We start from the raw sequence: 15538 nt of genomic DNA, 5'->3' as shown, positions 1-15538 counted from the left end.
TTCAGAAGTTTGAACCACTTCATTTCCCCATATTCCTGTTGAGAAAAAGTAGATATTAATTGCAGGGAAAGATGGATTCATATTACCTCAATTTAGATACCTACAATGTAAAAAATTAACCAGCTGCCTAGATACAGTGAAGAAAAATTTGCACTGGGAGGAACGATTTTTCTCTTCCTAATGCCTGTCACTTCAAATACATCAAATCAGGCCCTGAAAGTTCCTATTTCTCCTGATTGACTATAAAGGGAGACTAGATACTGTCTCAAGCTATGTGAGGTGAATTCTGTCCTTGGTGAAAAGAGGTCTTGGTTGCACTTGACAGAAAAGGAGAGAGCCCAATCTGATTTTACCTGTGATGTTGTGGAGTATAGCACCATTTGGCAGGCACTGAGCAGCTTCGAGGAAGTGTTCTGTGTATCTCTTCCTTAAAGACTCTTTTCTGGACAGAAAGAGCCACACTGCTTTTTCTTTAACTAGCAAACAGAAAAATTCAGAATTTAGATGACAGCAGCATGTTGCTAACTTAGATACTTCAGTAACAGACATGCATATGCACATGTACCCAAACGTCTGTATGTATGTACCTATGAATATATTTTTACATTAGCAGTGACAGACCAAAACTTAAACTCTTTGAGTGTTGAAAGTATACGGAATTATTCACCATAGCAGTTGATTCTGGCTCCTCACAGAGAGTGGGAACACACCACGTGAATTTCACGTCATCATTCCTGCAACAATAGTCAGTTCCCTAGCGTGGGAAAGTAAACTGAAGCAAATGAAGCCTTACTGACTCGAGGAAATGAAGGCACACATGACTTCAAGATCCAGCAGAAACAGGATATTTAACCCCTCTGAACTTCTTTGAAAACCCCAGTCCAACTAGAATATTATCCCACAGCTGGAGGGAGAAAAGTAAGGCAAGTCCATGTATGTCATGTGTTTTGTTGTAATGATTAGTGATTTATTCAAAAAACGAGTACTTATTACAGATAAAGATGATAATGGGATAATATCATCTACTTCAAATGTGATAAACTTACTAATTTTTTTTTTCTAATAAAGTCACAGAATTTAAAGTCAACAAGGATAGTTTAGTCACATTAACTTCATGCTTATAAAGGCCCAAGTAATTTACATCAAAACCTCTGCAAACAGTAAATCTGTACCTTCTGTCTGGCCTATACATAGCCCTGGGTAAGATAACTTGCCTCACTTCTGAATCTCAAATCCTTGGAAATCTAGCACACACCCCGCTAAATTGATTGTTACCTTCACTCTTAAAGATGATGTATTATTTTGAGCATGATTTTGGCTAATTTCCATTGGCAAACAATCCTTCCCTTTTTTTAATCCTCTCCAGTTTAAGCAGCTGTCTGCAATCAGATATCATTTCCTCATATGGATATCACAAAACTGTGATCAAATGCTGTCTTAATTTATTTCCAGATAATCTGCATAGATTGAACTGCATGTATTTCTCACATGATGCACACACTGTGAGTAATTTCAATAATGATGCCTTCAGAGCGGAGTACAAGAGGCCAATATTGCCTCTTTATCTCTTTTCAAGTAACATTTCTTGCAATCTACAGCAGCAATCAGATTCTTTCCCTGACTCTTCTCGGGGCTCAGACCTACACAGCTCAGTGCCTGATGCAGTAACACCACCTCTGGACATGGTGCATGAGGAAGGGCTGCCCCCGCTCACGTTAGCAAAGAGAGAAAGCATGTGCCTGTGCAATTTAGGGGAAAACAACTGAAATTTTATGTGGTGACTAATAAGGGGGGTTTGGTGGTTCCCCACCCCCATAGGGTGGAGTTTGGGGGGTGATAGGGTTTGTTTGTTCATTTGTTTTCTACCTTAAATTAATTGCTTGGCCATTGGATAGATGTAATGAACACAGTCTGAGCTTTTCAAAAATGGCACAAATGCTTATGACTCAGGGTCAGCCAACCCTAGAGCAAACCTCTGTGGAGTTGTCAAGTAAGGAAATATCAGTGTGTCTGAGCTAATACACACACACACACAAAAAAATAGTAATATTTTAGAAAGCACTAGAGAAGCAAGTTCAGTTTCTCTAACCAATAGCAGAAAACTGGCAATTCAGAGACAGTCTTGGAGTGTTTTCATAAAACTGAAGCATTTCCAGGTGTTTGACAACTGAATCTTTTCACAAGAAGGGAAGTCTTATTTTGTTTCCTAAAAGAACATTTCCATAACATCGATTTCACTCTTATTTGTGTTCTGTCTCAACGTGTATCTTTCTCTGCCAATTAATTAATAATTCTGCAATTATTTGAGCAATAGCTATAGTGCATCATTACCTTCAATATTAATTAGTTGATATAGTAAAATAAATGCCTCCATGAAGGAGCAAAATAAATTGGTATGATTTCACATATATGGCTTGAGATAATTGAGAATTTTTGACAAAAGAGTTTCATGTTAAGTGTCTTATATTAGAAGAAATGTATTTGTCAGATGGCTGTTAAAATCTCATCTAGAAAATGGAATTATGTTTTTTCCAGTCGCTGCCTCAGACCACTGTGGTGTTTTTCATTTGTAATGTGGACCTGTTTGGGCCTACCAGTTGTGCTGCCTTAACATGTCCACAGCTGAAGAACAGGACCCTCTCTGATGTGCTACTGACCCCTCAGTGCCCAACTCCTTGACACCTTCACAGTCTAAATATTTGTGTCCTCTGCCAGGTAGGGGCCAGGCCAAGGAACACGAGCTTGTCCCCAGGAACAGGCGGTGATAAGGACTCTGCTACTCTTGTACCTTTGGATGCGGGTGTTGTGATGTTGGCTTCGGCAGGGGGTCCAGCACCAGCCTCATTGACAGCCACAATACTGAACCTAGGGTACACCAAAGAGACAGGCTTTGGTTGGTGGGTTTCTTTTGAAAGATTACCTAAAAACATTTTATCAAGTAGGGAAGCTGCTATAGAAGTGCTTGACTTTCAGAAAATGCCTGTTTAACTATGATGCTCTGGGAAAATTTAGAATAAAAACAAAACCAACCAAAGTCTGAATTTCCCAAAGGCAGAACAACAGAATCTTCTAAGTTGCAATTCAAAATAAATTTTCAGACTCAGAAGAACAACTCAACTTCATTTCAAAATGAAATTAAATCTTCAAGGAAGATCTGTATTTACCAGTGCAAGTAGAATGCAGACCTTTGTGGTTAATAAAAATTAAATAATTTTTCCAGATGCTTAAAGGACTACAGAAGATTGCTCTATCTTTCTCCTGCTATACTAAAAACATGCCACACAAGCCTAGAAGAATTAAAAATAACAGCTAAGAAAATTCAGCCTCCCAGCCCCATATCAAGTTATTTTTCCTTCCTCACCATCTGACTTCTGCAAAAGCAGCCAAGTTACCCAGGAGAACTCTGTTACCTCAAGGAAGGTGTCCTTGCTTTTGGCAAGAATGTAAGAAAATAGCATAATTGTGCAGAATTATTAAGGCAGGTAATGCAGGTATTAAGGCATACTCGGGGCTACTTGGGCAAGAAGTGTGACCTCATACCTGGCCACGTTGGCTATCTTTTCTTTTTGTACCTGTAAGTGGTGTTTGGGAAGGTGGAGTAGAACTGAAAGCTGTGCCCTCTTGAGGCTCTCAACAATTCATGATTTTCACTGGTCAGGAGTAAGTTATATCCACTAATCAATCCGTTCGGAAAAAGTGGTGGAGACCAGCTAACTTCAACAGTGTTTGGACTTGAACTCTGTATGTCTTTAATGACAGGAGCTGTTGCAGGAACTGCAAGACAGAGATATCTGAGTCCAGGATTTGATGAATACATTAACTGTTTTTCATTTTTAAATATATTTTTAGGTTTTACACATGCAAATTCATTTATACATATAAATTTATTATTATACAATAAATATTATTAGGGACAGTTAACATTTCAGCAACATTTCAGGGTTTTTTTTAATGTCCAGGAAAACAGGACTGTGTTTCAATCAAATATATGCATAATTATGTCCAAAAGTACCCCATGTGCCTGCACTATTTTGACCAAGTAATTTTCTGTGCTTGCTTTTAAAACCAAAACCAGGGAGAAGCCCTAAATCTTCTAGGTCAAACAAAAAGAACCTATAGTTTTTTAGTTTGGTCTTCTGCAGCTACCCAAGAGACGACATACACATGGGTCTGAAGATTAGGCACCGATGTTTTCTGCCAAAGAAACAGCAATGAAACCCAAATGTTTCTATTAAGGTCCTGGAAGATGGAATTAATAGTGCAACTCATTACCTCCAAAAGCACGTGTCCGGTAGCTGGGACTAGGTGGAGAATGGAGCTGCAGCTGAGATGTAATGATCCAAACTACTTGAAACACGTATTCTGTGAAGGCCTGCAGGTCTTTGACGGTATATGAAGTTTCAGATACTACCTAGATTAATTTACAAACACAATTGAGCTTTTCCTTCCTCCAGCTGCAGCTACTATGTAGGATCTTATGAAGGCAAAAGAGGCCTCATACAACAACATACATATTTCAGGATAAAAAAGGGCAGCATTCCAAATTTAATTAAGAGGAAATTCTGAAAGTTATTTGCAGCATAGACTTTGATTTTCCATCTCTTTAGAACATTTTCTCTTCTCTTTCTTCAGAACATGGCACCAAATCTCAACAATGAGCAGGGGGATTGATGCAATAGTAAATTTTAAGAAAAAAGAAAAAAAAACCAAACTAAAATAGTAGAATATTACAAGCTATGTATTTTAAATATATACTGCAAGTTTCAGATACAAAGGATCCTGGTTACACTGAAATATTTATTGCCTGAAGTAATTGCTTCCTATTATTTCATCAATGATTCATTCAGAGTAACTCCCTGCTTAGCAAATTATCTTTACCTTTGATTTGTGGCACCAACTTGTCATGCCCTGTAAATTGATCCGATAGAGATGATGGCAAGATAACAAGTGTACAGATGACGCAAAAGAACAAATTATGAGAATAACTCTACTGAGTCAGAACAAAGGTCTTTCTAGCCAAGTACTGTGCTTTGACAAGAAGCAAAAAAAAAAAATTCTCTAGGGAGAAGTATTAGGAAAAAAAAAAAAAAGAAAGCCTACAGCCATTCTTCTTCTGAATACTCTCACTGGCATTTCACAAGCATGGCTCAACATGAAACAATGGGAATATTTGCATTTAGTAGAACTCAATTTTTTCTTCTGCTAATTTTTCCAGTCACTTTTCAAACCCCATTTAGTAATTTTAGCAATTTTAATATTCAGGAGTTTAATTTTAGCAATTTACCATCCACACATGCCAGGAAGCACTGAAAATTTCAACTACCCATTCAGTGAGAAAATACATTTTGCTAGTTTTGAACCTGCTACCTGCTAGTTTCCATCAAGGTCCCTAGTTCTTATTGAAAGTTGAAGAAATGGGGAATAATCCACTCCTTCTCAGCTTCCCCATGCCACTCACGATCTTGAAAATACCTTTCATGTACCTAACACCTTAGGTACATGAAATATACAGGAAATAGATATACATAATATACCTAAAAATATTTTTCTAAACAAACAAACCAACAAAAACAGAACAAAAAAAATAAAAACACCTAAAAACAGAGACAAGCCAATTTCCTTACAAAGTAAAAGGAGGTATCCTCCCTTACCTCTGTGTACCTCCAGTCACCAGGGAGCTTGTTGAACTTCCACTGGATAATATATTTCACCCCAGAGATGTTAGCTTCCTTCCACCCTAATGTGACACTGTGGTTTCCAATGACAGATGCAAATGGTGCACTAGGTTTGTTCAAGTAGTCTGAGGGGAAAATACAATATAACAGTAAGAAAAAAATATTTCATGGTAATCCCTGCATCTCAAAGGTATAAACCTTTTACCTCACACACCTAAAAGCTGCAAAGCCCATAAAAACACATAGAAGAATATATTAAAATGCTGCTGAGTAACTTGCATGGCATTTTAAAGGCAGTTTGATAAGTCAGACAGAAACAGGCCAGGTTCAATGTAAGCAGTTGTGACTACAAACCCATACTTGTGTAAGTACATTTTTAGTTACAGCTACTTAGTAAAATTTTTTCTGAATAAAAACGTAGAGAAGGCATGAGAGACTTCTGAAAAGGTTTTCAAGGGGACTGTTTCAATATTACTGTACTGGCCCAAGGTATCATCTTAAACAGTTAAGACTGGATTCAAAAAGTCTCATGTCCTTGAAAGAGGGAAAAATGTTTTACTCCAAAATGAACTTCAGTGTATTTGTTAAAAGAGAGTGGTAGTTTTCTGATTAGTGAAAATACTCAAGACATTCCTGTTTTTTAAATAAATCCAGATCATAGAACAAGACTATGAATTTATCAGACTGTCAATTGGATACAGGACTCTATTCAGACTTACTTAATGCTTCAACTCCATATGCATCCTCTGCACAGCTACAGCCAAACTTACAGGAAACTGCCTGTGTAGGGTACAGAACCCACTGGTTAGCTTTGTGTAAAGGCAAACTTCCTTCCAGAATCGTTTTAAACATACACAGACACATTTTAAACATAAAATTTCTGTGGACATTTTGCAGATACACAAACCCTGTGGAAATATTTTTATTAAATCTAAAAAATATCACTACCATGAACTCACTCCAAAGATTTTCTTGAGAGCCTTTTCATCAATTTACTGGGCCATGAATTAAAGGTTTCCTCCTTACACACTGTCCCATTGTAGAAAGCATGAACATGGGGCTACATTAAAGTTGGAAATAGACTTTAGATGACCATGGAGTTAGGAAGACAAGGTTTTGACTAGTTAGTAATATATTCCACATGTTACATTTCACCCTTTCCTGCTTCACGTATTCCCTATGAATGAGGCACATTCTTACAATGTATTTCCAGTGAATTTTCAAAATAGCTGAAATTACCAATTTTTAAGAGCAGCCATGCTAAACCACCCTTCCTTTTCAGCAGCTACTCCTTCTGTTACAGTTGTGCCTACAGGCTGAAAACATAACAAATACCCCAGGGCAGTGAGCTCCACACTGATGTGCTAAAAACAGAAAATTCCCAAGTTTTCAGTTCAGGTAGGGAAGATGTGTCATTCTGCTTTTTATGTAAAGAACTTAAGAAGAAATAGAAACATGTTCTAGGTGGGTCTCAGTAGCTTTAAAATTATATGCAAGATCGAGTCTCCTGGAAATCCAAAACTTTTGAGAAGTGGTGATTTGAGCTTTTCTAGGCAGGATGTTTATTTGGGCTCGTTTTATTCTTCAAGTTCATTCAGACTTTAAAGTCTTGAAGTTTTCTCCATACAGCAGAGAGCTTTCAAGTGATAATCAAACTTTAGATCATTCAGAAGCAATTCATTATAGCAAGTGAGGAAAGTTTTAATTGCTCTTCCTATGATTTGAGGAAACACACTTCCAGCACCCTATGGAAACTGATAAGACATGTTATTTCAGACAACACAGTTGCAACCAAGACAGATTTGAAAACTTGCTTAGCTGTATATTCCTATATACATTATATCACATCTAGACATTCAGTGCAAAGTGCAAGCACTTATAATGTTTTTCCAATATTTTCATATTCAGAGAAATAAAATGTTTTCAGTTAAACTATCACCATTTTTAGCAGGTGAAAATTCAGGTATTTGCACATATAAATTATCTACACTGGAGCTTTAATTTATGACTAATATTTATTTGTTTTAAGGGGCAGTGTCCCCAGATTGCACACTTTCGGCCTCATTTAACACATGTATTTCTGAACATCTGTTTTTTGTTGTGTTATACCTTCTGATTTTTGTTCTGAATCTGAACCATAAATCAAATTTTTGCTTGAGGTAAGAGGATTGCTAAAGCTCCTAACCTTAAATTTTGAGGGAAATTTGCCAGCTGCTCTACTTGAAAACAATAAATCCTCATATTTTATCCATCCATCATCAACGTTACTATATAAGCCACAGTCTGATGTCTTTTCTTGTGATTATTCCCATGAAATTCAATGGCAATCCCCTGTTCCTAGGTGGAAGGAGAAATACTACTAGATTTCAGTCCCAAGGTGCATTCAGACCACAGAATTGAGCTGATGCCAAAGAAAAAAGTCCGACTTTTACTCCCACTCCTTTGCTCTTCAGGCTGCAATGACCTAATCCTCTGGATGCAGTGACATAGTGCATGCCTGACATGTGGGTAGTCAAGTCAGTCAGTCAGATCCAGTGGAAAAGTAATCCTAAAAAATCCCCTGCAGAGTCAGAACATTTAAATGGCATATTGCATGACCAAAGAGGCAAAAAAATCCCCCAACACAAAAACACCAAAATCCCACACTCATTTTATATTTCTACAAAAGTAATTTGGTTACCTCTTGGACTGTTCCTACACTCCAAAACTGCCATTTAGTGCATTAGCAAACCCTTGTCATCATCACAATTTGATAGACTAAAAAAAGCATTAAAAAAAAAAAATCCTTTCAATCAAATTTCCAGGTTGCCAATGGGTTTGTGTTCTACTTGTGACTCTCTCCAACTCCTCCATCACCTCCTTGAAATGTGTTGCTTCCATCTGGGAGCAACCTTCATCCTGGTCTCAATAGTGTCAAATACAATCTTTCAATCATCTCATCCCCACCCTCCTGTCCTGCACTCTGTTCATGCTGAAAGGGCCCATCTCTTTACCAGCACTTGGTTGACCCATATTCATCACTGTGAACCCCAGTCCATCTACAGCACTCCCCACTTGAGATCTCTTTCTAAAGGGCCTTGTGTTGCCCCTTACTACATTGTGTTTTATTTAATTTAGACTCTCTATCCAGTCAAGAGTTTTGTCTTCTAGCTCCCACTCTTTGTTCCCACTTTTCACCAAGCTGGTATCATACCAGCCTTAACAAGCATTCTCTCTGGACAGTCTTTGATGGAATTAATGAAAAACTGGATGGACAACACTCTGTGAGAGTGCAGAACATGGTTTGCATAGGTCTGTCCTGTTTCATAATACCGAGATAAGTCTTCTTTCTTTACAGCTACGTTCTTTGTCACACAGCAGTTTTTAATGCAAACCTGGCCTTGCTCACCATGCTGAAAAGGTACATAATTAATTCTTCAGCTTTAGGGAGTACAAAACAATTAGATCTGAATTGATAAGTGTGTGTATCTACATTGCATTTCCTACCACTGTGTGGATATAGCAACTGTGGAAATAGTGATTTTTTTTTTTTTTTGTATTGCTCTGATGGTATTTGACTTACCTCACATGCTCTAGTGTATGTCTCATTCTGCCAAGAAACAAATTAATAAAATGTGGGGTTAGCATAAATATAATCACAGAGTATTTCAAATTGATAATACCAATTTATTAGAATTTCTTACAGTGAAAGTACATTACAAAACCTTATCACTGTCAAATAATGAAAGAAGGAAAACCCACACTTGAAAAAACAGAAAGTCAGCATTAGCATGATGCTAAGGTTGAATGAGATTCAGATATTCAAGAGATGCAGAAAAATGAGAAGTTTAAAAGTTGTCATGGCAGTTGTCCCAAACCAATGGTAGTTCTCATCCAACTGGTTTAGTAAAAACAAGAAATCAATCTATTGAGGGCCATGTGCTTCATTTACATCTGCATGAAACTCTGAAACAGCCCCAGTAGAGTAAAATCCTGAAAAGCACTAGTGCATTCTCACTGTCTAAAAATCTGTGTTGAGCTTAATGAACCATAAAATACATATATTCTGACAAACTCAATGAAAACCTTTGAGATTACAGGCAACTTGCATAATAAGAATTACTAATTTCCCAAATCAGAATTTATAAGGAACTGAGAAAAAATGTAGACATTACATCTTTTGGTAGCAACACTGCTGTGATTGGATTTTGAATGTCTGCCATTGGATAAGATACTCAACAGGCTGGAAACAAATGCTATAGAGCCAAAGCTCAGGTAATACTCACACATTTCAGTGGACAGTCGGCTTGCACGGTTGCATTCCAAAACTGACATCCTTGTGTACACTGCAAAGACAGAGGATGGCTTTAAAAATGACTTTGAAAGCAGAATTCTAAAGGGATACTCCAGAATCATCTTACCTTAAAGAAAGATATGGGTGTTATAAGGGTCAGATCCTACAGTAAAAGAATTATGTTATATAGTGCCCTTCTTAATGCAAAACCAAATACAAAGGAAAACAAACTCAGTCTTGTTCTGGGAATGAGTTTACTCAGCTGGCTATGATGTGGCCAGCACTCCCATCCTCCCAGTTTTATTTCACCACTTGTTCTCTGTGCAGAAGCAGCAGACATGCAGTGTGCAGGACAGCAGAGCACAGAGGAAAGCTGTTCAGCACAAGCCGTCCCACATGTGCTCGCCAATAGGCATTGGCTTTAAAACCATCCATGAGTTTACAGAGAAGTAATAAATATTATGTCATTCAGTTTTGATGTTGGACCTTTCTTGTTTATGCTGTCCCATCTACTTCTTAGTGGTTGTGAAGGTTTTTCGTTTTAAAGGGAAGCTGAAACAACTTTACAAGCAGAAGACTAATACTGAGTGTTGCAAAGCCTCATGAAAAATATAGCGAAGATTTGATAACACTGAGCAAAGATACTCAGAAACTTAAACAGGTGAGTCAACCTTGCTATGTATTGTCATGACAACGCAGACTTTTATGGCCCCAGCATCATAAATTGCCCAGCCTCACTAGATATGAGGTGCTGAGAGGCTGCTTGCCACTAGTCTGTGTGGAAAATACTGAAGACTGAATTCCCCACTACTCTTCATCACTGATACTGAAATTGGCAGGAAAAACTTTCTAACACAATCTGAGCCATTAGAAACCCAGAATTCTTTATCTGTGCAGGACACTCAGAAGGACATTTCCATACTTTTGTGTGTATTGTGAGACTTTACAACAAAGTATTTATCCACTATAATCATACATATTCATTAAAATGTGTTTCTCATCTAATACATTAACATCACTTTCCTAGAACTAATTTTCATGTATCTGCCTCCTACTGGAAGTCCTGTTATGGTCCTGAAGGTTTATCAAGAGGGGTCTCTGGTGGCCATATTCAGTGAATGCTTCAATATTAAAGGTGACCTTTCCTTGAACTTTTTCTCTGGCCATGTGATGTTGCTTCTTGCTACATAACTTGCAAAAACCCCACTGTAGTCCTCTTTATCTGCTTCTCCACTGGTTCCAGCCATGCTTATCATCCTGCATGCATACCTTTACATACTTTTATATTTTCTTTTTGCCACTTAGTCTTTAAGCTCTATTCAGCAGCTTCAGGGGAGCTGAAAATTTTTATTCTCTGTGTCATTCATCACCACCAGCTTGAATTGCATCTGCAATATGAACTAGGACATCAGCTGAAATCCTCCAAGAATGCTCCTATGGAAAACTCACATTAAGCCCCCATGAGAGACACAACCATTTGAAATCCTAGAGAACTCTAAATGTTCAACAGTTAAAAGTTTTCTTACATTGAATCACTGAGAAAATAAAATAAACTACTTAACTGTACAGAGGTAACTGAATAAGACAGTCTCAATGATTTGCATGTTGGAGGCGACACTAGCTTTGACTCATTGTCTCAAAAATGAAAGGTTTTGAACTTTGTATATCACAAATGTGAACATAACTCACAGCAGAGATCATCATCCTTTACACATTTTCTTTAAATAAAAAATATGTAGCCATGTCTCTAATAATTTGAACCAAATCTACCCACTCAGCTTAGTGACTTATGCTAGACAGGCAACTGTGCACATTTTCATGGAGTCTTTGAAAATAGAATTGTATCCATTGTATTCAAATAGCAGGAACATAAAATGTTGGTAATTAACAAAGTAAACCATTACTCACCGCTCCAGTGATGTCACTAACATTGCAAAGGTTAGTAATTCCAAGTTCTCCTCCCTATAGGAAAATATATCATTTTTTTAATCATTTAAGAGAATCAAAATATTTCCCCAAAATTCTTTGATTAAAACACATTAAATTATTGGCTCCTTGTAAACCAAATTTTCTTCGGCTGATGTTTCCTCATCTGGAGAAATTTATTGTTGAACCACCAGTAGCTTCTCACTCAAGATTAATTTCAGAGATACCTTCAAAGACTTTGGCAGAATCAGATGGTGTGAATCAATTTGTCTGAGGTAGGAATTTGGCTCTTACCTCCCCATTCTGGTTCACTGAGTCAATAACAAATGCTTCACAAATATGTTGGGCTTAAATGACAAAGCCAAGTGGCTTTGACCTCTTGGGAGATGAAGGACCTTCCTTCAAGCTAAATGCCTTTTGTCTGGCCACCTTGAAGGAGTTTTACCCAGCCATATGGTGATCACCACCACCCTTCCTCTCCTACCAAAAGTGCTCTCCAGCAAATTGTTTTTTCACATCATTCAGAGTGTGCAAAACCTATCACTGTCACTGAAGTGCAAATGATTTGAGGATGTATGCAGCAACCTTAGGGAAGCTGAATAGCAGCTCTTAAATTTTTGACCTGAAACCAGGTAAGAGCAGCCTTAATAAAACAATTCTCAGGAAGAAATTTTCAGCACACTGCATACAGCATGACAATAGTGAGGATCAAAGCTGTCACCAAAAAAAATCGAACACAAGTAGACCAGAGGAGAAAAATAAGATTTACAACTCTCAGACTCAAAGATTATATTTTTTACACCTGAATCAATACATTCACTGAACATAAATGTGATTTCCCTGTCTTTCAAAGCTGAAAAGAAGAGCAACTTATTTCTTATTCTGAATTAATTTAAACTCAAATCAAAGGATCCCCATTAAAGTTATCATTGCATGATAGACTTCCATCAGAAAGCAATTAACTCTTTCACTGGTGCAAGAGCTCCAAATAGTTTCAAAGGAACTGTCAAGCAAGTATATGAAATAAAATAGATCAGGTGATAGTTCTCTGCAGCAGGTTTCCACAATTAGCACCAAGGCACAAAATGTCCTTTTTACAAAGCAAATATACACAGTATTCTAAAACACATCAATATTTCTGGCAAATAAAAACATGAAGGCAACTACTGAAGGCAGAAAAATTGTCTAGATTTCAGAGGTTTTGTTTATCTTTGTCTTGCATTCTTAGAATGTCTTGCACAATATTCCAACGAATATTAAGAAAGTATAAAACTAAGGATCTTATCACTAATTTTAATACTTACAGAATTAGCCACAATTAAAACCAGCTAACTTAAAAATTAAGCTGCAACTAATTTCAGGACGGCTCTGTGTGTCACAGAAAGGAAACTTCTTGTGACTTTACAGTTTTCCTCAATTATATAAAAAAAGCCCTGGACTAGACTGAAATGAATAAGTGAATAAACTGAAAGAATAAAAGTTTATCTTCCCCACCCTCCAGGGTCTGGGAAGGGTCTATCATTTATAGTAATTGCATGGAGTCAGAGTAGTGGGATTTGTTCCTTATCAGATTTCATAAATTCAAATGGTAAACATTAATTCTCAAATTCTGCTCTTAGTAAAGCACATTCTGTAGAGTAATTTTGATACATAATACGAAGTTCCTGTAGTGCTAACAACAATCTGTACTTAAAATGATTTTGAAAACTTACCAGGTTACTTGTACATAAGTTCTGACAATTCCTTGAGAAAGCACAGTACACTGCAGAAATCCATAGACAGTAAAAAGCAACAGGACTTCTCAGCAGGAAATCCCACAGGCAAGTGTTCTTCATAACTCAAACAATTTCATCTATTAATCTGACACTTCCCTTGACTTGGCCATACAAACTCCTTTTAGTCTAGGTGATGGAGATGCAACTGTGACATTTCTGCATGTCAGATCATTAAAATACTTTTTGAATCCTTGTTTACACTCTGCTCCTTCAACAACTTCCCAGCTTCCTGGAGCACTTGTCTTGAATTTACGCAACCTCTATTTCATAGTTTCTTATTAAACCACTGAAACAAAAGGGTTGACCAATGAAAGTCAGTGTGTCTACTTACACAAATATCATTAACGTAAAAAGGAAACTAAGTGCAATGCTTTTAATCAGGTGCTCCAAAGCACACAGAAACAGGGAAATGGTGGGAAAAAAATAGCCTAATGTTAATTTTGACTAGATTAAGCTATTTCTAAATATTTTTATGTGGATGCAACTAAAATTTTTTGATGATGATGAATAACTTTGTTAGAACACCATTGGTCATATCAGACATGGCAAAAATTTTAATTAAACTTTTTTTGAATGACTATTTCTAAATGTTCCATTTCCACACCAAAATTCCATGCAGAACAGACCTGTGTCTGCCTTCAGATGCAACCTAGACACAAACTAACCAGAGCCAATTTGCTAGGGGTTCTCTAGATGAGGAGGCACAACTTTGTACATACAAAACAAAGTAAATTTGCATCCTTATCATGGAAGAAAAATGAAGGTGACTGATAAATCATGTGTCTGATTTGAACAGTGGTGAAGAGTCTTACCTAAAGTTGAAGATTCATGTTAAAGAGGTCCATGGAAAGTCAAGCTTAAGACACATCCAGGTCCTGGTCTATGGCACATCTGAGCTGTACCAGAGTAATTCTGCAGTAGAAAATCAGCTTACATACACATGTATATATGTATGTATACAAATGTTATGCCATTTTGTGCATGTGTATTACTCACTATAAATCAAATGTGCTACTTTATAAATAATACAGCATTCTGATGATCAGTTGAGGCTAGCACATCCTGTGATTGCTGCTTAGAAAGGGTACCTGTTTTTCCACCATACCTTTCCAAGCCCCATTCAATTGCCAATGAAACATTTCTGCAATGAAACAGGCTGAGAACCTGGTTAACACTAATCCAGCAACAGCAGAGGTGAATTTGCTGGCATTAACCTGATACTGGTTTTTTCTGACTTGGGCTCTAGTACAATCCCCTGTGTTGTTCTGTCCGTGCAGTGAAAGGAGTAAATGCACTAAGGCATGAGGAAAGGGAAAGACTGGCTGGAGACAGACAATGTATGTCGGGAAGCATTTCGCTCAAAGTGGTCCAAGGCAGGGAAGGCTTTTAGGACCAGATTCCTTCCTTTTCCTTCAGTTGTCCTGGAAAGCTTTGGGGGCTTTCCTTGTGCATTATCTCAGTCTCCTCACCACTACTCAAGGGAACTTCCAGATGAGAGGAAGGCTCATCTAGGGTGAGATTTGCTTTCAGCTATGCAGGTGTGGGGGAATTACTGCCCAGTTTGCTTCTCACTTCCCCACTCCAGAAGGATTCTGCCCCCACTCCAGCCCATAAGCAAAGCTGTTCAAGAAGGAGCTCCTTAGATCCAGCCAAAATAAGCCAGTTTAGTCTTACTGCTTAAATAGTAGGTCTCTGCTAATCCAGCTCATCTTGGCTGAAGAAGTTTCATCAGAGCTCACATGACCAGCAACATAAAGTAGAAGCTGGTGACAGGCAGATGAAGGCTGCAATTTCTTCCTGAGGCAAAGAACTTTAGCTTTGGATAGTTAGTACATTTAGGACCTTTGGGATTTGGCCTCTAGGTCTTGTAGATCTACTACTAAATTCAA

At 37.6% G+C, this 15538-nt stretch overlaps 1 protein-coding gene across 1 annotated transcript in view; it reads right to left on the bottom strand.

Annotated features, from left to right (window-relative positions):
- Nucleotides 1-13768, bottom strand: part of ROS1 (ROS proto-oncogene 1, receptor tyrosine kinase) — a 70678-nt gene extending 56910 nt beyond the window's left edge. Inside the window, exons 1-10 of the mRNA XM_088052940.1 lie at nucleotides 13587-13768; nucleotides 11857-11910; nucleotides 9941-10000; nucleotides 9238-9264; nucleotides 6395-6455; nucleotides 5652-5800; nucleotides 4273-4411; nucleotides 3573-3774; nucleotides 2789-2865; nucleotides 354-476 (exon numbers count right to left, since the gene is read on the bottom strand). Coding sequence (XP_087909066.1) covers nucleotides 354-476; nucleotides 2789-2865; nucleotides 3573-3774; nucleotides 4273-4411; nucleotides 5652-5800; nucleotides 6395-6455; nucleotides 9238-9264; nucleotides 9941-10000; nucleotides 11857-11910; nucleotides 13587-13709 — 1015 coding nt within the window. The 5' untranslated portion in view covers nucleotides 13710-13768. The remainder of the gene's footprint in view (nucleotides 1-353; nucleotides 477-2788; nucleotides 2866-3572; nucleotides 3775-4272; nucleotides 4412-5651; nucleotides 5801-6394; nucleotides 6456-9237; nucleotides 9265-9940; nucleotides 10001-11856; nucleotides 11911-13586) is intronic.
- Nucleotides 13769-15538: the final 1770 nt, after the last annotated feature.

The sequence above is a fragment of the Pseudopodoces humilis genome, chromosome 3 (assembly GCF_049639895.1).
Source record: "Pseudopodoces humilis isolate 2021_Gansu_Grassland_sample_001 chromosome 3, ASM4963989v1, whole genome shotgun sequence".
In the NCBI taxonomy this organism is placed as follows: Eukaryota; Metazoa; Chordata; class Aves; order Passeriformes; family Paridae; genus Pseudopodoces; species Pseudopodoces humilis.
The sequence above is the reverse complement of the archived record's forward strand: the minus strand, read 5'-3'. Positions and strand labels throughout refer to the sequence as shown.